Raw genomic sequence first — 24,172 nt, 5'->3', positions numbered from 1 at the left:
GCTGTTTACACAGCCATCCAAAAGGAAGCAGTTTGCAAAGCAATACTTGCCCAAAGGAACTGAGAAAACTTCATGAATCTGATTTCTACCCGTGTAAAATAAATTACGCTCTCTCCCTTCCACAGCACTGTGGTATCTGAGGAGCTATTGTTAAACCTTTGAGAATGCCCCACTCCCTGGTCATGTGCCTGATTTGAGATGGTTTAGGTGAAGTAAGCGTACACAGCAGTCCCTCCCTGCACCAGTCACAGGAAGGGGCTGCCAGGCCTGTTGTTTCTCTTTCTATCCTGGAGAACTAATTTGACCTCTGGGATGGTTATGAACCTGACAGACTTGAAGGAGTGCACTCTGGTAATAACATTCATGGAGTTCAAGCAGAGGAATCCCTAAAGTGTGGTGATTTTCAGAAAGCTTTGGGAGAGGGGGTAGAACCTGGATTTCTCAGTGCTGCAGGGATTTCAATGGAGGTAACTGCATCAGCATATTCCCTTAATTCATGGAAATTTTTGGTGCCTCAGGGATACCAGACTGTATCTGCCAGTTTGTCAGAGTGGGAAAACTCCAAGCCTCAGGGCAGGATCTCTGTATAACAGGAACAGGAGAAAGAACAACTCTTAAGGTAGTGGAGTACAGCCTGTGTGCACGCAACACAGGCAGGGGCTGGGATTGAATGCTGTTCAAGTATGGCTTTATGAACACAGCACAGACTTTGCACTGCAGGGTATCTTTCTTCCCCTGCACTATTGATCTACAGCCCTGCCTTAGGTGTTCTGGCTGGCTGCAGTTAACACAGGGTTGCACATGAACCTCTGATGCTGCCTTTCCCCTTCCCACCTCACCAAGAAAAAAAAAAGTTTACACAAGAGCAGCAGTGGTGACAGAACTCTACCCCCCTTCATTAAGCACTTCCTTAGCATCATTCAGCTTCCAGTTCTGGGGGTTGTTCCCTTCCCATGTGGGTGACAGGCTACAGGAGGGCAATTCCACTGGCTGAGATGGCAAGTTACAGACGGGACCGACTGCAGTAGAGGAGGCAGCCGGTTGCCAGGGCTGAAGCACCAGCAACGGGATGTGTTTGCCATCTAGTGGCTTTGTGAGATCAGCTTTGGCATGAGCCTCTCCCTGTGCCTTCTCACAGTGCTGCAGCCCTGGTGTACAATCCCTGTTTCTCTCCCTTGTCTTTTCCCAAGACCTGTAAGAAAGGTGAAGAAAGGTCAGAGAGGAGGTAAAGCTGGGTTGTTTGGGTAGAGTGAGAGAGTGAGTCAGCTCTGATTTGGTTCTGTTCTGTCTGGGCTGGCCTCCAGAACATCAGGAGTCAAAAAAAAAAAAAAAAAAAAAAAAAGGCAAAGCAAGTTTGCAAATAGGAAGCAAGGGCTTTCCTTCAAACCCTAGGGCACAAGGGCTCTTTTCTTTTTGGCTCAAGGAAGTGGTTCAAAACATTCCCCAGGCTTCTCACAATGAAGCAATATAAAAAGTCCTTAAGCCAGGAGGGGGATCCATTCTCCAGGAAGCCTTCACTTTTCACAGTGTCCTTAAAGGCCAAGCCTCCAAGTGAACTGCTATAGAGGGCTTCCCTCAACACACCTATCCACCTACACCTCAGAGTTCAAGAACTGTAGGAGCCTGGATGAGGAAGCAACCATATGAGAAGGTGTTTGAGTTTGATCTGCTCAACAAGAGCAAAGGGATATCAAGGCCACAGTGGAGTTCTACATGTTTCGTACTGGGTGAATTAGGAGGTGGGCAGGAAATGTTAGCCATCACAGCTGTATCCAGCTACGCTGTTTAAGCAGGAGCATGGTGGAGACGTGTCATGCATGTCTACAAAACCATGTAACGTAATAAGGTATGTGTCAGGGTTGCAGCTGTTGCCTCCTGTGGCACAGCACAAAGTGGGCCATGGGTCTGGTGAGGGCAGACAAAGAAAGGAAGAAACTTCACAAGGTTTTATTTGAGGGCACCGATAGCATACAGAGAAAAGCACTACAAGTACAGCTTCTGTGAGTGTTTGCATCTACCTTCTGGAGTTCACTGAAGGCAATCTTTATGCAATGGGGGTGAAATTACATCCCTTCATTGGGCCTACCTGTTACTAGTTGGTTTTACTCCTCTCTTCTGCTTTATACATTTCAGCCAAAGTCACTGCCCTAAGCACTGATATTCTATTCCCTTCAGAGTGCATTGCTACCCAGGGAAGGTAATGGTCGTCATATTTTCCATTTTCTCCCTTGCAAGCCTTATGCATGGCAGCCTTTGTGAACTGCTGCTAACTGGTCTAACAAGATAGTCAGAAAATTAAGATAAAGCAGTGGGCTGTTTGAGTGAAGGCTTCCGTCTTCCTCAGACCCTTTGCTGTATATTGTTAGGAATACAGCAGTAACTGAGAGATTATGATAGAGATAAAGCAGTTCCTTCATCTGGGGCATAATGCAAAGGTCAGAGGTAAAAGAAAGCAGAGGCTTCTTTCTGAGCCTGACCTGGCCCTGAGTTACAGGAGGTGAGAAGATCTTCAGTCAGTGTGAAGTAAAGATGCCATGGAATCCATAAGGCATTTGCACTGCAACTTCTGCTCGCCCCAATTCTCTGAAGGTCTCTGCGTCCAAGACAAGCAGGAAAGCACTTTGGTTCTGCAGGATGAAAAGAAAGCCAGAATGATGGCCCAGGCTGAACTTCATTCCACTGTCCAACTCACTACATCTGTTGCACACAAGGGAGCCCAAATGTACAACCAGGCCATATGGTCAGGTACAACCAGACCATACAGACTAAACCTGCAAGACAGATGGCCAGGAGCACTGATAGTCACAGATGGCACTCAAGAAACACTGACATTCCAAGGTACACTCCTACTTGAAGTTTGCCTGGCTGTGCTTGGCAGTTGCAGAGGCATAAACCTTGGGGAGCATAGTGCTAGAACTATCTGCCAGAGCACCTCAAATTCAGTTTTGTGGTTTAGAAAGTATACCTAATACTATGTGACTTTGACAAACTAGTAGCAATAAGTTACCTCCGTGGGAGAGACCACAACAGACAAGATGACTCCACTGTCTTCTGCCGTAGCATTAGGCACTGGCACAAACACAGGCTCTGATGGGTAGGATCCATCCTCCTGCCAAATCTAGCAAGCACAGTAACATATGGATGTGTTTCATTTCATTACTTGTCTACTAGAGTTAGAAGAGTTGCAAGTTGGAGTGCTCCCCACAAAGATACCCAGGCATAATCTGTGCTCCATGAAACCTATAGTTCATCCTTTTAATTAATTCTTTTTATTCCAGTAGTGTGATGGTGCCATTGTTGTGACAGCATGTCCATTATGCCAGGCATCATGCAAACAGGCAGTGAAAAGGGTTCCTATTACTCATTTCATCCAACAGTTTGTGCTGGCACAGGTGTAAGCTACAAGCACAGAAAACACCACCATCCTAGCCGGCACAGCCATCTTCACACCACACTAGTGCAGACCATGTTGTGCCCACGAAGCGTGGAGAGAGAGGTGCCATGCCAGCAGAGAGGCGATCTATCACCATCACCACCTGAGGGCATAGCTGCTGCTCCTATTGCAGGCAGAGCCATAGCACCCCAAAGCTGTGCTGAAGGAGTGCACTCTTGCTGCAAAATGAGTATGCAGAGCAGAACAATTAAAATGGGCATCTCTTTCTGAGGATTCCTAACTCTTTCTAGCCTCCGGGAAAGTCTCTGATTAATGAGCGTTTAACGCTTTGGAGATTATTATTCCCTGCTTAAGGGAGACACAGGAAAAATCCCAGCTTGTGTTGGCAGTTGGAAATATCCTAAACCTTGGTTGTTGCCTGAGTCATAAATACTTTGGCAGTTTATCTCCAACTGCCTGTGCTACTTGGGTACTGTACTGCGTGGTAAGGGATGACTCTTCTTTGGCCTGGAAGACATATGCACACTTTATCCAACCCTTTCTGTTCTGTCATCTGTCTAGGAACCTGGAGTGATATCCTCTCCTGTTTGGTAAGTGTGCCACATTCATAAGGTGCTAGATGAGAGATGAAATGAGTAATCTCATCTCAGACCCATTTGAACGAATACCCCTAAAGAGTAAAGTGCCTAGTAAATGACATATCTTCAAGGCCTTTTCAGTGGAATGACTCCTATTGCTGAAAAAAGATAATCTCATTTCACCTCACCTTGAAATTCTTGGTCTCAACGTCAACCTTAATCAAGGAATCTCCAACCAAATGCCGAAAACCACATCCATAGAAGTAACGGTACCTCCTACCATTGTACTGACAGTAGTTGATCTGGGGGAACTCCAAGCCCCCAACTTTTTCAAAGCCCTCAGGGTGGAGATTTTCATGTGTGCACCAGACCTAGAAGAAGTGTGCATTACATGAGTGTCAGTTTAGCTTTGACTGTGCAGAAAATCTGACTGGTCCCACCAACCCACTGCACAACCATTGTGGAGAAGAAATGTTTAAAGATGAGCCTGACATTGCACTGAGGCAGGTTGAAGCACCAGTTCCGTCTCCCGTATCTGTTTCACCCAAAGAACTGACTTATCATCGCAGACCTTGGAAATGTCAAGAATCTGTCTACTGTAAAAAACAGAAGCACATCCATGTATTTCTACACTGCTAGCTAAGAAAATCCCAGGTCCAGCACTCAGCAGTCTGATGTACAAAGTATGCACAGAGATGACTCCACTCGTAGTGGACAACACATGTTCTATACCACCTCATGCCACTATGTAGGGGCTGTTCAGAGCTGGAAGCAAAGAGCAGTTCTGTACCCAGGTGAAAGCATGGAGAAGTTTGTCAATGAAGAAGCCGAAGTTTAGCCAATTATCGTAAAGGCTTATAAACCACTTGGGCATTTTTGGTAAGTCACAATCTGTCTTTGCTCTCTTATTTAAGGCAATGTGATAGTCTTTGAACTAAAACACTAAGTCCCTTCTTAGTAATGACCAAACCTTGCTTGCTTCCTTGGTGGACAAGATCTGAGAAGGTAATAACACTGGATGATAAGTGTTGCAGGCAATCTCACCACAGCCATAAATGCAGTTATAAGTCTTTAATACATACCTTGCCATCTGCATCTTTCACAGCCCTTGCCAATGTGTAAGACAGTGGGTTCAGATTCTTCCCTACAGGTGTGTCTGAATTCACGTTCAGTGGGAGAACAAAGCGACGAGGGAAAGCTCGGGATATTGAGTCATAAACCTATTACACAGACAGAAAGTTATGGTGATGGAGAGAGGAGAGTGGTGTTTCAGGCTAAGTGACCTTTTGGGGAACAATTCTGGAGTTTTAGACATTCTTCGCACCCCTGAAATCTTCTTCTTTCTATTATGTATTTTACCAAGTTCTGGTAAGGGCTCTGCTTGTTCCAGTACTTTACAGAAGAAAACAAAAAGACAACCAATTAAATGGGTCAGCACTGCTTTCACAGTAATTAATGCTGAGTTGTGTATGCAAATCACTCAGTTATCCTCCAAATCCAGCATTGGAACATATGCTGCACTATATTTTATTCAGTTAGAACAGACTTACACTGATCCTTTTTACACCCTGTCCACTTATGCCCCACTGACTGTGTGACTCAGGCCCTTCTTGCTCAACCAAGATCATGAGCTATTAGGGGGATTACAGAAAATGGGACCTCTGTAGCCCTGAGCAAGCAGAGAAGATATACCTGCTGGAAACCCACCCTCTACAGCCGTATTGGTATTAGTGACAGTCCCACTTTGGAAGCCTGAGGCTGAGCAAAGCGCTGAGAAACCTCCACATTATTTTAAATAATATGAACCATGCATGAAAGAAGAACTTTGTAAGTATATAAGCTGCATGTGATTACAAAGCTTCAGAAGAAAAACTGCTTGATTGTAGACTGCCTCAGATCTTTGTGCGAGACAGCATGACACAGACACCAACTGTACTGCTTGCTGTTAATCTCGGAGTGTAAATGTTGTCCCTCTGTGAAACTAATGGAAGGAGTGGCTTGTGCAGAGGATGACAGGAAATATCTGACTAAATGCTCTGTATCAGTCTCTGGAGGAGCCTCCCTCTCCCCTGGATGATAAGGTGAGCAGAAGGAGACTACTGTACCTCAGTTCAATGCATGAAGTTAGCCTGCATGATTTTCCTCTTCTGTTCTCAGGTACACATGGACTTCATGTTTGGAAAGGCTAGGGTAGTGGTGGATTTACTTGGGGAGCAAAGGGGAGAGAAAACTAGCAGCCCCCAGTGTGGCAGACATTCAGCAGGTTGCATGAGAGGAGTAATTCCACCATTCCCACTGAAGTTCATTCCAGCCAAGCTTATAGCCCCAAATACTTCCAAATAGTAAGCCTTCTAAATAAATTAGGTGGCAAGGTCCCTGTTTTGGTGTTTTTCAGTTACTTCAATCTGTAACTCACCAGTTCAATGTGAAACTTCTCTTTAATCATATGTGATAATCTTGAAACCCTATTTTCAAAACTTTTATGTTTTATGTAGCCACAGTAACCTGATTGGTTGAGGAACACTGCCAGACAAAATATGGTTTAGTCAGCAAGCAAAAGCACTAAACATGATTCAGGGAAAACAGACAAATCATGCTCAGGCATGCCTTAGTCTTTCAGCATAAATTTAAAATTCAGTTCTGAAATGACTTGCACTCGTGTGTGTGTGTGTGTGTGTGTGTGTATACAGTTTAATGGCTATGCTACTTGACAGTTAAAGAACGTGGGTGTTGGAAACACATGCCTAATGTTGACATAAGGACACCTTCAGAGAGATCAAATTATAGCTCTTTTGTGCTCAGAGAAGGCTGAACAAAAGGTGGAATCAGTTTGCAAAGCAAATGGTCCTATTAACACTATGCTGTACTGAATTAATGTTCACCACATCTTTGCAAAAAAAAAAACAACAAAGGAAAGCAGAACAAAATGACCCTACAGGGACACAGCTATACACTTTTCAGATCAGAACTGCCTTGCTTCTAGACAGCTCAGAACATAGACAGAGGAAGTTCGGATTTGTCTGAACATGTTGTAGAAATGCCTGCCCTTCACCTACAATATGGTGGGTTTCCAACAAACACATCTGCAGTACAAGAAACTGAAAGCACCCCCACTTTTCCAGTGTATGACCTATGCAAAATAATGACTCTTACACAGCTTTAGATAGTGCTTTTGACAGAGTTGGATATAATAAGTAATTTATGAGTACATGCTGTTGTGAGGTGAATGTGAGGAACAATGTAGGGGTTTCTGTGATGTTTGTGTTTCTGTGATTTACATAATAAAGGCTATTTTCTGAAGTAATGCCTTTAAACAACAGGGTTTCTTTTCTTTTTCTTTTGCCCTTTAAAAGTCATGCAAAAACTTATTTTGCATACTTTCTTGGGGGAAAAAATTTATTACACAAGGATATGGAAAATGAGTATCATTAAAAATGAGGTTTTTAAAAAAGAAGTACATTCTACCAGGCGATGTATGTCACACACCAGTTTTAAAAGTTTCAAGGAAACGCTCTATGGAGATTATCTGCTAAGAGATTTAAAAGGAGAAAAAAATACCAACATATCAGTAGATCATAATTTTAATTTTTCCATATAGTTGTGGTTCCTTTCCCCAGTTCACATCCTCTGCCTTGTGATCCCCCATAGTGTTCTCCATTCTACTAACCTGAGCCTTGCTGCAGAAAAGTAACTCAACCAGCATGGAGCCCCGTCAGATCCTATGCAACACAAATGAAGAGATCTTACCTGATCTAGACCTTCCCCACTCCTCCGCAGATTCTGAAGTTTGTAAGTAGCCAGAGTTGTTCCATCGTCCTGGCAGCACAGATCAAGGACCACACAGTCATGATCTTCAAAGGCATTGATTTGATGGAAAGTAGCAAAGGGCTTACTGTACCACTGTCCTGGAAGCACCTACAGTGACCATAAGAGAGGCTAAATTTCCTCTCTAAAGATCTTAGCCACACCTCAAAGAGTTTTCTCTTCTCTCCCCCATTTAATTCCCTGCTCATTCCTTGGTATTTGTCTTGTGTCCTTGTGTTACTACAGAATGGCTGGTTTAAGCCAGTAAGTAGGCAAAAACAGATGAAGAAAAGCCAAAAAATAAAGCAGCTCAATAGGCCCCTTGCTGTCATGACTCCATCCCTATAGCATCATTCCCAGTCTATTACTGACCTTTTCATACTCTGTAGTACTTGGGACCTGCATTTCAGTCCCTGTGCTGCAGTCCCAGGACCCCCAAACTGCTTATTTCTGCCTGTTCTTTTAGGGCTGGCAAAGAAATGAATCAATAGAGAGGAAAATGCATGAAGTAATCCCTCTTATAATAAACCTACACCCATGCTTATAAAGCTTATATTGCAGTAACTTCTGGGTTGATTCATACACCTATCTGTGGCTGCTACCCAGCACTCTTCTCTTGGGATCTAAGATTCCAGCTACAGCTGCACAGCTGCTGCAAAGGCCAAAGACCCACCTACCTCCCCAGTGTGCTTATTCACCACATGGAAGCAAGTATTGTACTGAGGCTCCCAGCTTATCCCTTCAGAAATGGCTTTCCCACGGAGTTTGGAAGTGATAATCTGCAACAGATTCAGCTTGATGGGTTGCTCAATGAAAATTATGTAGTTTTCACTCATTCCTCAAAAGAGAAGGAAGAACATATCATCCAAGTGTTAGGCAAATGAGACAATAAAAAATCTCGGGGGCAGAGGGCAGTGAACAGCCCTTTCTGCCTCACAGTAGGCAAAATCCACAGAGTCTGAGATAGAAAGCATTCTTACCAAAGCTGTGATAGTAGGAGGGTTTCATCTTATCCATTGGAGCAATGGAGCACAGCACTTTCGCTCCCTCTAATGTGTCACTACAGTTCGACTTTTGTGGAGGGACCTGAATGATATTATACCTAGACCCTGGAAAGGAGAAAGGGTTCAACACCACTGAGATGTGAGACTGTCCACATCATGAAACGACAGCCGGGCTCTGTTCCTTTTTGTTTCCCTAGAATACTAGGAACCATGGTCACAGCTAAACTGAGCAGAAAACAAAAAGCCAGTTAGCAAGTCAATAGAACAATCTACAGAGGATTACCTAGCAAAAGAAAGAAGCTTGAAAGGAAGTAGAAGGATCTTCTCAGTCTGGTAGACTGCCATCTAATTTTACTGTCTGCAATCCATTCCTTATGTTAAATTAGAGTGTCCTATAATAACAGGCTCAGGACAAAAACCAAGTTCATAGCTTGTGTATCAAAGGAAATGAAAACTTGGAGCCTTGGTGATGACTGATGCTCATTTAATAAATCTGAGCATATGGAAAGAATGGCACATTTGAATAATAATCTATAGTTTGATCTCTCCAGCTGAAAACAGCATGTGCTGCAAAGCTAGATATTGCTAAAGCCAAAAGGAAATGAAAACAGCAAGAATGAAAAATGATCAAAACTATTCCGTGAACTGGAACCAGCCTGAGGTATCATAATAAGGGGCAGTAGCTGTTTTCACAGGCCTCAGGCACCTCAAAAAGAAGGCTTTCATGTAACTAATGGTGAATGCTAGCTCTGAGCAGCCATCTCAATGTAACTAGATCCCAACTATACGTAAAGCTCATAGTTTCACGAAGAAGAAAAATATCCCAGAAAATTCAGCTTTGCTGTAAGAAAGCCAGGTCACTGTAATACATTCCATCTTCTCTCCTGTCTAAACCATTATGGTCCTTATCAAAAGCCAATTATTTTAAATGGAAAACGTGTGGCTAATTGTGAAAATTCTTCAGATAAGGCTTCAGCGCTGGATGGGACTTTAAAAATCATTCTCCTGTTTTCCATCAAAGCCTGGGAGAGGAAGAGGGGGATCTGTTGGATATTCACAGGCCAAAGTCAGAAGCATCTGAAACTAATTGCTGAGAGAAGCCATTTTTATGGGACAGATTGATACCCTGAAATAAGAACTAATCTGGTTTGCCATCATTTTGACACAAAGAGAAACAGCAATTTCAAGGTCTCTTTAGAGACTGAAGTTTCTTCAACAACTACTCCTTGAAGCAGCGGCAAGAAGCAGGCCGTACACCCTGCCCACAAGCCAGGCCTGGTCATGCCCAGTCTTACCATGTTTCCCATAGGAATTGCCCATGTTGTACGTCGTCCCATCAGACTCATAATGAGGATGAGCAGTGGCCCCATTCACTGCAATAAATTTGCTCCAGTCTACCTGCAAATGCCAAAGATTTTCAGTCAGTATAGAAGTTTCCTATTGCTCTGTAACAAGCCTTTCTAAATGTCAGTTTCATGAAAGTCTAAGGAAGAATAGCTTGATGATTATGGCCCTGATGTGGGACCTGGACTTAAGCCTTCATTTTGCCTGCAATCCTGACATCCTTGAAAATTAACGATGTTTCTCTCTGTATTAGTCTTACCAGTAAAATGAGACTAACAGCACTAGCCATTTCTCTGGAAGACATGAACATTATTAATGGCAGGAAGTGCTGACACAGTGGGGATGTTGCCCATACAAACATTTTAGCTAGGACTCCATGTAATAATCACAGACAGACATGCGCAAAGAGACAGTCACTGCCCCAAAAAATCACCAAGTTTTTTGAAAGCGCCCATAGCTTCTTGACAGTCAGTGTTTACTCTCCTCAGAGAAAACAGTTTAGCTTCACCGCCTACAGCTAGAAGGAAGACCTAGCGCAAAGGTACAATTGTGACTACTGTTAACATGTATTCCTGGTTCCTGGGTTAGGGTGTAGTTTGGACTCAGACAGTGGAGGGGATGTGTTGGGAAGAGAGTCTGAAGGAAAAAGTTGGAGGAAGATCAATCCATGCATTGAAACATTAAAGCATGGAAGATACGCTTCTTTTCCAAAAGTTAAAAAAAAAGGGCTTTCAAGTATCCAACCTGAGACCCTTTGGAAGGCCCCAGTAGAAAAGAGTGCCACACCACCAGAAGCTTATAAAACCATGACCTTTTAAGGCATCTCAAATCAGAGTTTAAATGTGAAATCATCCCTTCCATTTCTTCACTTAGCCAAAAAATACCAGCCTGCATCTAAAAAGCACCTTAAGGGGAATTTTTTTTAATGACAAGGTGGCTCAACAGAGCTGAACATTCAAACTAAAAATACCCACGCATCTTTTCATCCCTGCATTATGGTTTACAAAACAGATAAAATAGCAAATAGTCAAAATCTCCATTTCAATATGCAAGTAGCATACTATACTTCATAAACAGAGTTTCTTCATGAATCACAGCTGTAGGGAGGGAGGGACTCCCTCGAGATCTGAGTGTGCACTGAGCCTGGTATTTTGTGGTATTAAATAGTCCATGGTAACATATAGGCACAGTAGTTAATAATGATTTAGGAATGGCAGAATCCTTCTTCAGTCATTCTTACAGTTGTCCAGCCCAGCAAATACCCAAATCCCCTCTAAGGGTGCAGGCAGGGGCGCATATAGCATATGCTGTCATTTCACAAGTCATATTTTTCCCTCAAATACAGCCACACTCCTGTGAGATGATGCACAGAACATACGGGAAGACTTCTACACTGACTTTTTGTTCACTTGCTAGCATGGGAGAAAATAAAGTGGCAGCTGAACTTTGACTTGACTTTACATTGACTTCACCACCCATTTGCAACAGAGGTTTTAGTCAAGACTTTGAAGGACCGTTTTGGAGTGTTTAAAGCTGGGGGTGTAAGAAGGAGATAACGGGAACAGATAGGAAGGATGAAGAGACAGGGCCAGAATACAGATCTGAGATCAGTGATGTTAACTTCTTCCTGTATGCACTTTTATTCTTCACACCCTGGTAGGTACAGACAAGTCCAGACAAGTAGTGAGTGCACTGGAAGAATGCCAGCTGTACCCAAACGGAAATGAGTCTATATCTGTCTCTCCCTTTGCTTGCTACAGTGGGCAGTGACTGAATCTTCACTCATGAGAGCTGCCTTATTGCTAAGTAGATTTTTCAGGGACTCGAGCACACCATGAAGAGATTCTTATGGCTATGGCCTAGAGCCCCACTGATCATTTCATCTGGAATCTGGGTTCCCCCTTGCTGCTTTTAGAAACAGCAAGGAGTGATTCTCCTGTACCATGAGCAAACCCCCTTATCCCACCTGCCCACACCTTTTCCTTTGTTTCAAGCGTTTCCGGGTCCACTTTGTACATGAAGATGTTCTCGTTGCTGACGTAATAGTCTCCTTTATACACGACGTAGTTCACACTGGCATTGTCACTTGGTTCTGAAATGAAATCCTGGAGTCGTACACAACTCTGTTTAAGCTCGCGTGACATTATAGCAAGTTAGACATGTTTAAACAAATAAACCCATTTGCAATGACACTAATCCCTCTGTGATTGATTAGAAATATCTCACTAATCTACAAAGGCACTCAGGAAACTGTCTGCACAGGTGAGTTCAGGATAAAAGGACAAGGACTGGTTCTTGTGGAAACCACTGCAGTGAAGCCAAGATAATATTCATACTTCCATATGCCCTTTGTTTCTGACCTTTTATTTCTTCATATCCCTCTCACTTTCCTCCCTAGACAAAGTCGTCCTCTCTGACAGCTGTATGAAGAGTGCCATGTTTGATTTACAGCATTGGAAACAAGAGAGGCAAGACTTGAAGCTACAACTTGGGCTGAGGGGAGTGCAGGGATGTTATTTGTGTGACAGGGCTTGGACAGGGAATCCTTCTTCTTCCCCTTCTTCTTCCCTTTCTCTTTAAAACTGAGTCAGGGAGATGCCTTTTGAGAGCTGCACAACAGCCAGAGCTGTTCTTGCTACTCCTAGGGAAGCTGAGACTCACTAGCCAGGTAGCTGAGAAGAGCTGAGGAAAAAGCGATTTCCCCCCAGCTGAACATTGTGTGTGTGGTGAACAGAGCCTGAAGTTGGTACAGCAAAAGCCTGGAGGACAAGCGTTCTTGTAGTGAGGAAAAGCCTACAGGTGTGTAAAGAATAAAATAGGCAAGGGTGTGCAGGAACAACCTGCTGGAGCTTGGAAAAGAAGATGGGAGATGTAGATAGTTCTGAAATTTATTGAGAGAGCTGGGGTGGGGAGTTGGAGAGCTAGACAGACCAATGAGTGAAAGTATGAGCACCTTTAAGAGAACAGATGACATGGCAGGACAGGATCCATCTCCTCAGGGAAGATAAGAAGCAGAAGATGGTCACACACATAAGCAGCAACAAGTTGCAGACTTTAGGTCTTTTCTGGTTTTAGTGGAAAGTACTTTGCTTGCATTTAAGCCTATTTCTTTCCTAACATACACAGAATCCTACAGGTAATGGTACTTCCGTTCCTGTGCAACACCATCTATCACCCTACTCATATTACCTCCTGCACCTTAGTACAGGAAGGGAAGGATTAGCCCACTTACCCTACAAGCTTAGCAAGGCAAGGTGTTTTAAGGGCATTCTCAGGTAGAATAGCAGATTGTAATGCTCATTATCAGGACTGCACAGGGTGGTTTTGGGGCAACAAGTTCTGTTGGAAATTTGCAACAAACTCTGGAATGGAGTGAGCTGAAGTGACACTAAAATATTAAAATGAATGTGCCTCTCCCAGCTAAGTCTGACACCAACTTGCATTTTTTGTTGTTGTTGTTGTTGTTGTTGTTGTTGTTGTTGTTGTTCCAAGGGGTCATCTTCTAAGAAAAACATGGGCTCAGAATAGGCCTACCAGACTTCCTCATATCTCCCTTTAAACGTAACCACAAATTCCCCAAGAAAATCTCAGAACATTTCTTATTTTTTAGAAACCCTCTTACGTGGCATCTCAAAGCGTGACATGAAGCGCTCAAAGACACTCTTGCATGGGTCTGGCATTGCTAGTGTCCCAAATTCTGAGACCACGATGCGGTTGTGCTGGCTGTTAATCAGGTAGGAACTGCTCTGCAGAAACTTGCTCCGGTATGTCACTGTGCCATTCTCCAACTGGAATTGATGCAACAGGGCCATGCCGTCAAACCAATGGTTAAATCTTCAAGAAGAGATAAATATGAGAACAAGAGTTGGGCACTATATGATGTTCTACTACACTGTTCCGTCTTGCCTTTAGGTTTATTATTGTTTGTAAAAAGCTAATTGCCTAGATCCCATGAACATTTAAACATGCATAGCCTTGTGATGAGTCTGGGAAAACATTTGAATTGAGAGAGACAAATCAAGTGTATTTGCAGCTGTGGGACCTGAAGTTAGATGCTGACTTTCAGCAAGATTTGGGCTCCCTGTATTACTTTTGAAAGTGGACCTCAGGGACTTCTGAAAATGCTATTTATAAGCTTTGGGGGGAAATAATCTATATTGGTAAACCAATCACTCTGCAAACTTCTACATGGGGAATATAAATTATGCTTTACTGTACAACAAGAATAGAAATTATTACTGAAAGCCCAACCGCACAAGAAGGAGCCTTTAGCTCTCAGCTCTTAGCAGGATGCTATTCTCTCTGAAATGAGAAATCTCTGAGAGTTTGAGAAAAGCTTATGGTCTGTCTCTGGAAATATGATAAGGTGATCACCTTTGGCCAGTTGCTGCCATTGGCTTTGTTGGAGGAAGAGCTAGGTTTTTCAATTAGCTAGAATGGCAGATTACAAGCCAAAGGCAGTAGTTGCCTTCTTGAAATATTTTAATGTATTATTTTTAAAATGAGATGGATTTGCTTCTAAAGCAACTCACACAATTTAGTTCAATCAACTTTACAAATCCTGTCCTGGATTTCAGAGTGCTCGTGGGATGGACTTTTGTTAATGGCAAAGGACTAGGAGTGTGGATGTTTTAATCCCCAGCTCTGTTCCCTCATTATATCATTCTGAGTAGGTCACTGCCTCTCTGTGACTCAGCTTCTCCAACCTTAATAAGTTAACCATGCTCCTATTTTCAGAGAGCCCACTGGGAGTTTCCAGATGAGGGAGCAACTGTTCTTAAAAGAATGATAACATAAGCATTTCTTCCATGCCTTACTTAAAAAGAAACTACAAGGTGCTCTAAACAGTGGTGAGACATTTGGAGAGGTCCCCGTTAGGTTTAAGCAGCACTCAGGCCAGAATAATTTCACAAACTCACCAAACCTGGACTTACTTCTCCTCACCAAACTCAAACTTCCCAGGACCATTCCTCAGAAGATTGCCATTAATCCATTTGGGAATATGTCCTTTGATCTTTGCTGGGATGGGCTGAGGGGTCTCCTCTACTGTCTGCATTAAGGGTGAGATGCATTGCAAACCCTTGGGGCTGTGGAAGGTGATTTGCTCTTTTGATGGGCTGGGCAGGAAATTCTTTAAACCTGCAAAGAAAGTAGTGAGAACAAAAAGCAGGTAACTAAGATATTCACTTGAATAAACAGACAATTGCTAGAGCTTGAGTTTGGATGTCTCAGAGAATAGCATTCAACGTTCTGCAAGCAGCCAAGTTGTAGTGGATATTCAAACTAAAGCTGTGTTCCCATAATACCCCTTACATCCACAGGGAGCTGAAAATCCAGTGGATTTAACTCTACTGTAGTTAATCCATTAGAGACACCTGTTCTGCAGTTTGAAGGAGGTAATAAAATACATGATGATAGGTAAGAAGAGAACTTTTATTTCAATTAAGGAAGATTACAGTTGGAATTTATTTCAATAAATAACTGAGAGCAAGTAACATATGGATATTTATTATAAGAACCTGTGAGGCTGCAAAAAGAAATCGTTCCAAGTTGGGATGATACATAGAGTAATGTTGAGGGGGACAACTAAAAATAATCTCCCAGTGATTTCTGACAAGCAGTCTGCTGAAGAAAGTGACAGAAAGGAGCTAGTCTTACTGCTGCAGACCAAAGCCACAAGCAGAAAGATGTAACTAGGCACCTTGTGAAGTAGCACATGTTGCCTTTATACGACAATCTTGCCAAAACCAAGGCAGAGCTGGGCACACCTCAGATAGAAAAACTGCATTCTCAAACACCCTCTAACTCCACCTTGGTATCACAATCATAGGTGAATTAAAGAGACAAAAGAGACTGTACATACTGGGACATTTTCCCAGGACTTGTAATCTAATCAGCCACCACCCAAGGAGTTTCCAAACATAAAGCAGAGCGCAGAAAAAACAACACAGAACACATCAGAAAGAGATCAGGATACTTAAGCAGGATATGCTGCTGGCTTTTTTTTACTTTTGCTGCATTTAAAATCTTCCTAAGGTCTTTCTACTGTTCAGTCACTAGTGCTTGGCCTTTAATCTTTATAGCCACATTCATTATTGATTCTTCTGTAGACCCAGATTTTCGCCCTTTTTGTTTGCAAAGTAAGAGAAGTTTTTTGTAAAGTCCTTGACTGCAAAAGCTTTTGCAGTAAAGCATAAACAGGAAAGGAAAATCAATGCAGCATAGAGCAAGCTGAATACAGAGGACAGGGACAAGCACTGTCCATTGCTTTGAGGTTTGGAGCATTGCAATTAAACTTATGGTTCATGTCAACTCTGTGCTATCAGATTGGATGCAAGGATCACTGTGCATGGCCTCTAGCCTGCGCTATGCCATCACAACCCTCGCTGTGCTTATGCTCACTGCTGCTTATGGATGAAGTCGCTAATCCAGCAACATACAATTTAACAAGAAGTGGTAACCAGGTGAAATCATGGTCAGTGCTGCCTCAGACACCTCCGGCTAGGACTTAATCTGAGCTGGGTTTAACCAAGGGTTTCTGAAACAGTGTTGAAAAATTGTGCTATAAGGTTGCTCACAGCAAGAAGCAGCATTTTTCACAGCTAAAGCTAATGCATGGTTTTCCTAATGCTGGCAATTTCACAGTGGAGAAATTTTATGCTACCAATATTCCTTTTAACTTGAACAGTCAGCCGAAATTCAGGATCTCTCAGCTTGGGAGTTTAGGGGAGGGGATGTACTGTGGTATTAGGTTCCTTCAAAACAATGTGCTATTTTTAACAAAACTGTATAACATCCTCCACTGAATTAAAAAAAAAAAAAAAACCAAAACAGTTTTTCTGCCTATAGTACAAAGGCTCTTCTAGAAAAAGAAAAATAAAGGAGCTCACTAGGAAGAACATCCCACAGGACAACCAGGAGGAGTCCCAGTGGACTACTGTAAATCCAGGCAAGCCATAGCTTTTTACACAACAAATGTTACAAATATGATGTTAAAGAACCCAAAGTCTTGGAATATAGGTTGTTGAATATAGGTTGTCATGTTTTCTCTACACTGCACATGGATGACTCTGCTAAGTTGGCATTATTTGAAATGCAATAAACCAGAAGCTCATAGGCTATTGAAAGGTTTACAGGTCAGTTCTCAAACTCACCAGTACTATGATTAGAGAAGCTCAAAAAGGCAATTGCTGGCTCTTCCCCTTGCACAAAAATAAATACAAAACCAAAAATAACTGCACCCCCCCAAAAAAATGGAAGTCAGGAAGAACGCAAAAGAAACGGAGCTGAAATACATTTACAGGACAGGACAACACATATTAAACAGATTTACTTGGTAAGTAAATATGCAATAGCATAAAAGGATAATTTCTGTTGGAGCTTCTTGTTTGAATGCAATATCCCCCTTACATAGTTATAGGACAAAAGCATCAAGAAAGCGTGAACTGATTGGAATGCTTTGTACTAACAGCACACAGTTAGTTATTGGCTCCAGTAGCCTGGCTTGCAAAGCCTCATCAACACAAGGATTGTTTTAGCAATCCATTTAGCTGCAGAGGTGGATTTACCTAGAAAGTAGGCAGGCTGTTGCCTTCCCTCCCAATGCTATCACCTCCTCACCTGTCACAGGCTTCATGTCCACAGGTGGATGGAGTTCCTTTGCTACACTGCTCCATGCTCACTGTAAGACCATTGCATCCTGATGAAGATTTAGGTGTAAGTGAAACACTAATAAAAAGGGATAGTGTGGCATACAGAAATCCATTCCTGAACCAGTCCTAGTACAGACAAAACCATATACTAGAGTCCAGGATGATACTGAACTTAATTCTGACTTTTTGATGTAGCAATTTGTTCTGGTTATACTAGTCACTTTCACCACTGCTTCTTCTAGCCTACATTCCTTAATCCAGGTGATTAAGTGAAGCTGCTGCACAATTTACCTGTGAGCCTCTGAAACCATATGTTCACATCTACAGAGGAAATTTGCTGTTTCAGACAGGAGAATATCTGCAAAAGGACTGAGTTGGCAGGCAGCATTTTTCTAAGCTAGCTTCTTTAGAACAGCCACAGACAGAACGGGTGTTAGGCATGCAGGAAGCTAAATTGCAAGATCCCTTCAATGTGGTTCTCTGGCTTGCCAATCCTCAAATCCTTCTTTAGATCTCTAATATGGTAAGTCAGCTAGATAAAGAATTCAGGCTGCAGGGCTAAAGCAATTAACCTCAAACCACCAACATCCTCTCCCTCTTAGAATTCAATTAAGTTCTGATTAAATCCTATATGAAGCACTCAATCTGATCCCAACACTAGTGCTTCAGAGTATTTCCTTAGACATAAGGAAGTAGAGGCTTTTCACATCAACCAACACCTGACAGGTTTAGTGACTGCCATCAGTATGTGCAAAAATGCAGCTTTAGTAGGCCAAGCTACAGTTTGTAAAGATGTAAAATACACAGAAAAAATAAGAGTGTGTCCCTAGGGAGACATTTTTGCATCCAAGTAGACACAAAGTTGGCATGACCAAGGACGGCACTACATTGAAACTTCCTGAAGAACAGCATAATACACACAGGAATTTAGAAAGATAAACTTCACAGAAGAGCCTGAACAGGACTGGAAAAGACCTCCTCGGTCATCTCCTCCCAACTGCTGTTGCAGAAAGTCATATATATGAACTCCCTCTTAAAAGTTACTATGTTTCCTGGCACTTATCCCCTCTTTGGAAGACTGCTCATTGCCCAGATGATTAGAAAAATCCTTTAAATTTACTTTATTCACAGGACAGTTTGTCCCCCTTGTTCTTCTGTCAGCACTGTTATGTGGCTTTGATAGTTCTCCCTCTCTTGTGTTTACCACACCTTGTATTTAGAGTGAGGAATCATTTAACTTCCTAAGCTAAGCAAGCCAAGTTCTTTTTATTTTCCTTCTCCTGTGATAACCTTTCCATTTACATGATCATTTTAGTAATCCTTCCTGAAATCTGGTCTAGTTAGAATTCATCTAGTTAGAATTCATTTCAAGACATAGTCTAGAAAGTGTCTGAGAACAGGCTATAAACAACAAGAATGTGTAATAACCTGTAATAACCTCTCAGACCAGAGAGAAAGAAACAAGCACAGCAAGATAGTGTACTATCTTTCCTTCTGGGAGCCACTCAAATTTGCTGAAGATCCTGACAGTAATGCATGCAAAATGTAATCAAATCATGATACCCAGATGAGTCAAAACAACTTTTCAGAAACATGACAAGTCATTGTAAGACAATTCTGAAAAGCCAGGAGGAGAGCAGGGGTGCAAGGAGAAAAAAAAAAAAAAAAAAAAAAAGGCAGGTTTGCTCTGGTGAATTTGTTCTAAAGAGATTCAGGACAAGAAACAAGACAAAAATAAGCGATGACCTCCTCTAAACTTGGCATAACACACAAAAAATGTGTCTTTTACTTGCATTACGTAAACTGCCTCAGTATTGCAGATCACTGATCTGAGATGGAAACAAGATGTTGTCAGGAAGTTCGTTAGAGACTATCATCTACAAAGCAATGCAGCATTTGAGGAAGGCAAGGGTGGTAGGGTAGATGTGGTCAGTCAGGTTTTTGCAGGGACTTTATGCAACCTGCCCCTTTTTTTCTTTTTTTAAGGAATCATTACCTGTGCAATGTACTGAGATCTGATCAATAGCAGCAGCAACAAACAACACAGGCTAATTAGCACATGGCACTAAGACCAGAAGGGCCTAGTGCAACTCATTCCCCCCTGCCAGCACAGGAAAGGTTTGTATTTATTAAAAAAAAAAATCAAGCTGCTGCAATACATATGCAGGACAGTACAATACAGAATAAACACATCAAAGGAATGAATTTTGTTGCTGATCTGTGAGTGACCATAGCTGTGTTTAAAAAAAAAGGAAGAAAAAACCACCATGGCTGCACATCCTACACTTCTTCCCTATTAAAAAAATAATAAATCTGAATAAAGTCTACCCTCCAAATTTAATCATAGTTTAATACTAAAAAATGTTACATTTATCTGCACCTACTCTGAAATGCACTGGGCAGATGGAACACAAACACTTGCTACTTGAATGCACTGTTCATGAACAATTGTAATAAAGGTGTATCACCTTCAGATAAGAGCTCAGCCATAAAGCTTAACTTATTGTAACATCTAGCTACCCAGGAAGACACCAGTCTCTGCAAAGGACAGAAGACGCACTGGTTTTTAATGTTGACCAACATGTAAATAAAATGAAATACTGACTCTGCTCTACTGTTTTGGCTACACTTCAAGACAGAAGAACTTGAATAAGCAATAAATCAAAGGCACTACAGTCCCAATGGGGCTTACTGTATTTGCTTGAACATAAGCACAGAAAATAAGCACAAGATTAGAACCTGTCATCTCAAAAATCTCATTTCTGGACTACAATTTCCATTTTACGTCAAACCTTTAAAAATAGGCTTAAGATCTATACTTTCTTTGGCACATCAGAGCAGAAGCAGTGCCAAATAGAGCGTTGTAATTTTTCCTCAAATCTTTTCTAAAGATTGTAAGCAATTACTACAGAATTATCATAGCCTGGCATTGTTTGTTCATGTACTGTTTCCATTCAAAGAGCTGTGTGCCATGATTTCTCTGCCTGTCACAAAGTGACATCCTAGCATTAATTATTTATATCCAGAAACAGTGGAACCAAGAACAAGGATCTTGAAAAAGTTTCTGTACAGAAGCAGCCACCCCACCTGTTTTAGGTAGGGTAGCAATGAATCAGACATTAAATTATACTCAAACAGCAATATGTGGCACAGAAATTCTTCAGAGTAGATGGAGGAAACACAGAAGCCATTTGCTAGCCGTAAAATTGAAACCACATTGGATATAGCAAATCCACTTTGATTTTAACCTACATATTCAAATCCAAGGCACAGGGACCACCAACATTTTTTTCCACATGCAACTGCACCATCTAATTGCCTGACTTGGAAAGAACATCCAGGACCAGACTTAAGGGCAGACTTTAATAAATAGAATGCTCACAGTTGGTATTCTTCAAGCAGGAAGAGTGAAGCAAGAATTCTGTTTTCCCTGAGGATTCAAGCAAATTCAGAATAACCATACAGCTGATTTGAAATCCTCTGCCACAAAATATGTGCCACATTATGGTCCCTGTAAATCACAGATTGGAACAACAGGGCAAGCAAACCGGCCTTCCCCATGCACCCACTCTGCACTGAAGTTGCTGTAGCTATTGATTTCCGTCATCCAGACTCTAGCCTTCACCCTCTGCCTTCACCAGAGTTGAACCCCTCAGCTCACCTGAGTGTCCCACACTGATTTCTGAACTGAAGTTGTTGCACTTGCCTTGTGTCTGCTGGGAAGTCCCCGTACTTGACTCCTTGTTCCATCTAGCTTGTTGATTTCCCATTGTCAAGGGCTCAGCCACCCACTTTCTTGCTAACAGGCAAAGAAGAACATAAAAAAAGTGACAGAAAACACAGGGAGAAAGAAATGGAGAAAAGGAGTGGAGAAAGGCTTGTCAAGGGAGGTAAGGGAGAAAAGCAACGGTGAACTGTGAATACTCTTGCATATGAATTATCTGTTGATTCCACCTGTAGAAATAGATTCTATACTTTAGGGGTGGTTTTTTGATGTGAAGAAAGTGTTTTTTCTTTTATTATCACTGTTTCACTCAAATGCCTGAGCAAATAGAGGGGTTTCTTTTTCACGATTCAATATTCTCACCTTTTAGCTAAATTGAGACAATTCTGTATCAGCAAGCTTTTTCAAGAAGACCTTAGTAGAAGTCACAGAAAATCCATACTTTTCAAAAAGGTACAGAAAATAAGGCAAGGAAATTTGCAGGCTTTTCCTGTCACTCAGGTAATCAAGACAAGAAACACAGCTCTTTCTGTTCCTATGCAGTTCAGCTTCAAAGCATAATGAAAGAGGCAGAGTGCAAGAGAATTTAAATTTAGCACAGAGCCCCAGTTTAAACAAGATTATACAGTTGTTGCAATCTGCTAGCAGATCAAAAGAACATCATAAATGTAGGCATATAGGCCTTTTTTCCCAGCAGGAAGGTGCTTTCTCACACCCTGAAATGCTAATACCATAGGGTGTTTTATATAATATTCCCAATGCTAGAGTTAGTACTTGGTCATTTAGTTCGCATTAATTACTCTGCCTCTGAATTTTCTGTCTTCAATCTCACAGATGTAGTTGATGACACAAGCCTTACACCAACTTAGTAACATGTGCAGTGAAAAAGAAACCTTCTGGACTGTTCCTAAATTTGTATCCATGGATGTGTTCTGGTGGCACAACAAGGCACGTTTGAGAACCTTTCAGATCTTTGGATACCCCAGAAGCAATCCTTTGATTCTAAAGAGGAGAAAAACACCACCACCATCAGCACCAAAAAGCAGAGATTCCTGTGAATTAAGTCATGATCTTTACTGGTTCCTATTTTGTGATAACAGATCTCACTCTCTTAGACAAAAATTAAAAAAAAAAAAAAAAAAGAAAAGAAAGAAAAGAAAAAAAAAAAAAAAAGACAGCTCAAGCTGTGCAATGATGGCACAAATCGCCGAGTTCAGTGGTGATACAAAATCCCTTGGAGTAGTTTCCCACTTGTATGTTCAGATCAAAGCTTCAGTAATGTCGCTGCTCTAAACACTCCTCTCCCTTTCACAGCCCGCTTACACGTCTCACAGCAGGCTCTCTCGCAGAGAGAATCTGCTGCCTACTGGTTTTCCAGCGATAAACCATCAGTATCTGCTAGTAATCCGAGGGAATCTGTGCAATGTACTTGCCTCTCCTGTTTATCTTTTCAATAAATAACAGAGAATTTCTGGCTTCTAATACGTCAAATTGCTTAGTTCCTAATTTCTAATCAATAGAAACGAAATTGCTCTACCGACCTGTGTCAGCAGCAGCTCTTAACAGCAACAGAAACCCCCTTTCCAAGAGGATGGGATAGAAGGATTTGTTTGTTTATGTATTTTACCTGGAATGAATTGCATCAAAGAGCAGAGGAAATGCCGCAAATTAGCAAGCAGGAGGCTGATGGCAGACAAAAGGATTTTGGAAAACATATTCCGCTGGGAAGAAGGCATCAGATCGGAGATGGTCAGGCAAAGGTACCGGTGCCAGGATGATAGTGTGCAGCCAGCACTGATGGATCGGTTGGAGAGGCTGCCTGACATCATCATTTCAGAATAAAAGCCAGGAATGTCTGCCCTAGCAGGGCAGGATGAATGAGCCAGCCGGCCAGCCAGCCTGTCTGCCTGCACTTCACTCCACTCCACCGCTACAGCCGGGCCAGGCAGGCACAGGGCATGGGGGAGACCTGCCTCCAGCCCAAGGAGCTCAGCAGCCCTTAGACCCTCTCGGCAGCAGGGTCAGGTGAGTTGCTGAAGTGCCAAGACATTACCACTGGTGGGAAAAATGCTTTACCACTATTTGCCAGTTAGAGCTGGAGAAATTGGAAGAAAAGGGAGAAGAGGAGATGTGTCCCTATACTGAGGTAGCCAGGCTTCAAGGCAATTCTTTTAAAAATTCTTGTCACCTTCTCTTGTCTTTTTCACCTCTCAAAAATACTTTGTTTTGTTTCAAAATCTGAGTAACCATTTTGTGCCTTAAAGAATCTCATGGCTTTAGGAATACTGGTTGCCACACCAGATTAGGCCATCAAATCAGGTAGGGGAGGACCAGTGACAGGCCGTGCTCTGCTGCTTCAAACTAAGATGGACCTTAGACGGACTCTTTCCTTCAGGATGCCCAGAGGAAGCTGCTAGCACTTTGCAAAAACACTGATGACTATGTTTCATGGTTTTAAGCAGTTCTTAAAAGCTGCCCTATCCCTTGAGAGAAAGCAAGGCAGCACACAGAGTACTCTAGGTAGCCCATTCCACTGTCCTTAAGATGGGACAGATTATTACCGTAAATCTTCTGCTGTAAATTAAGCTGATTTCTTCTTGTCCTTTCTACAACACACAGTGAACACCTGACTACTGTCCTTTCTATAAGTTATGTTATCATGCCTTCCCTTG

The 24,172-nt window shown here is 42.2% G+C and overlaps 1 protein-coding gene across 5 annotated transcripts; it reads right to left on the bottom strand.

Moving 5' to 3' along the window:
* Window positions 1–1,938: 1,938 nt before the first annotated feature.
* On the bottom strand, window positions 1,939–23,414 carry BCO2 (beta-carotene oxygenase 2). 5 transcript variants are annotated; one of them, XM_049799563.1, is made up of 13 exons: window positions 23,128–23,414; window positions 21,483–21,575; window positions 15,059–15,263; window positions 13,747–13,958; window positions 12,101–12,216; window positions 10,076–10,178; window positions 8,757–8,885; window positions 8,454–8,614; window positions 7,720–7,887; window positions 5,055–5,192; window positions 4,161–4,343; window positions 3,008–3,118; window positions 1,939–2,627 (listed from the first exon to the last, which is right to left on the bottom strand). In XM_049799563.1, exons 1-13 carry the CDS (start codon window positions 23,330–23,332, stop codon window positions 2,514–2,516), a joined length of 1,938 nt encoding a protein of 645 aa, XP_049655520.1. In that variant the 5' UTR covers window positions 23,333–23,414; the 3' UTR covers window positions 1,939–2,513. The 5 variants fall into 5 exon arrangements, with proteins under 5 accessions (XP_049655520.1, XP_049655519.1, XP_049655522.1 ...); XM_049799562.1 differs by lacking the exons at window positions 21,483–21,575; window positions 23,128–23,414 and adding exons at window positions 15,988–16,005; window positions 21,438–21,455; XM_049799565.1 differs by lacking the exon at window positions 21,483–21,575 and having other exon boundaries at window positions 23,128–23,413.
* Window positions 23,415–24,172: the final 758 nt, after the last annotated feature.

The sequence above is a fragment of the Accipiter gentilis genome, chromosome 5, assembly GCF_929443795.1.
Source record: "Accipiter gentilis chromosome 5, bAccGen1.1, whole genome shotgun sequence".
Lineage (NCBI taxonomy): Eukaryota > Metazoa > Chordata > Aves > Accipitriformes > Accipitridae > Astur > Astur gentilis.
The sequence above is the reverse complement of the archived record's forward strand: the minus strand, read 5'-3'. Positions and strand labels throughout refer to the sequence as shown.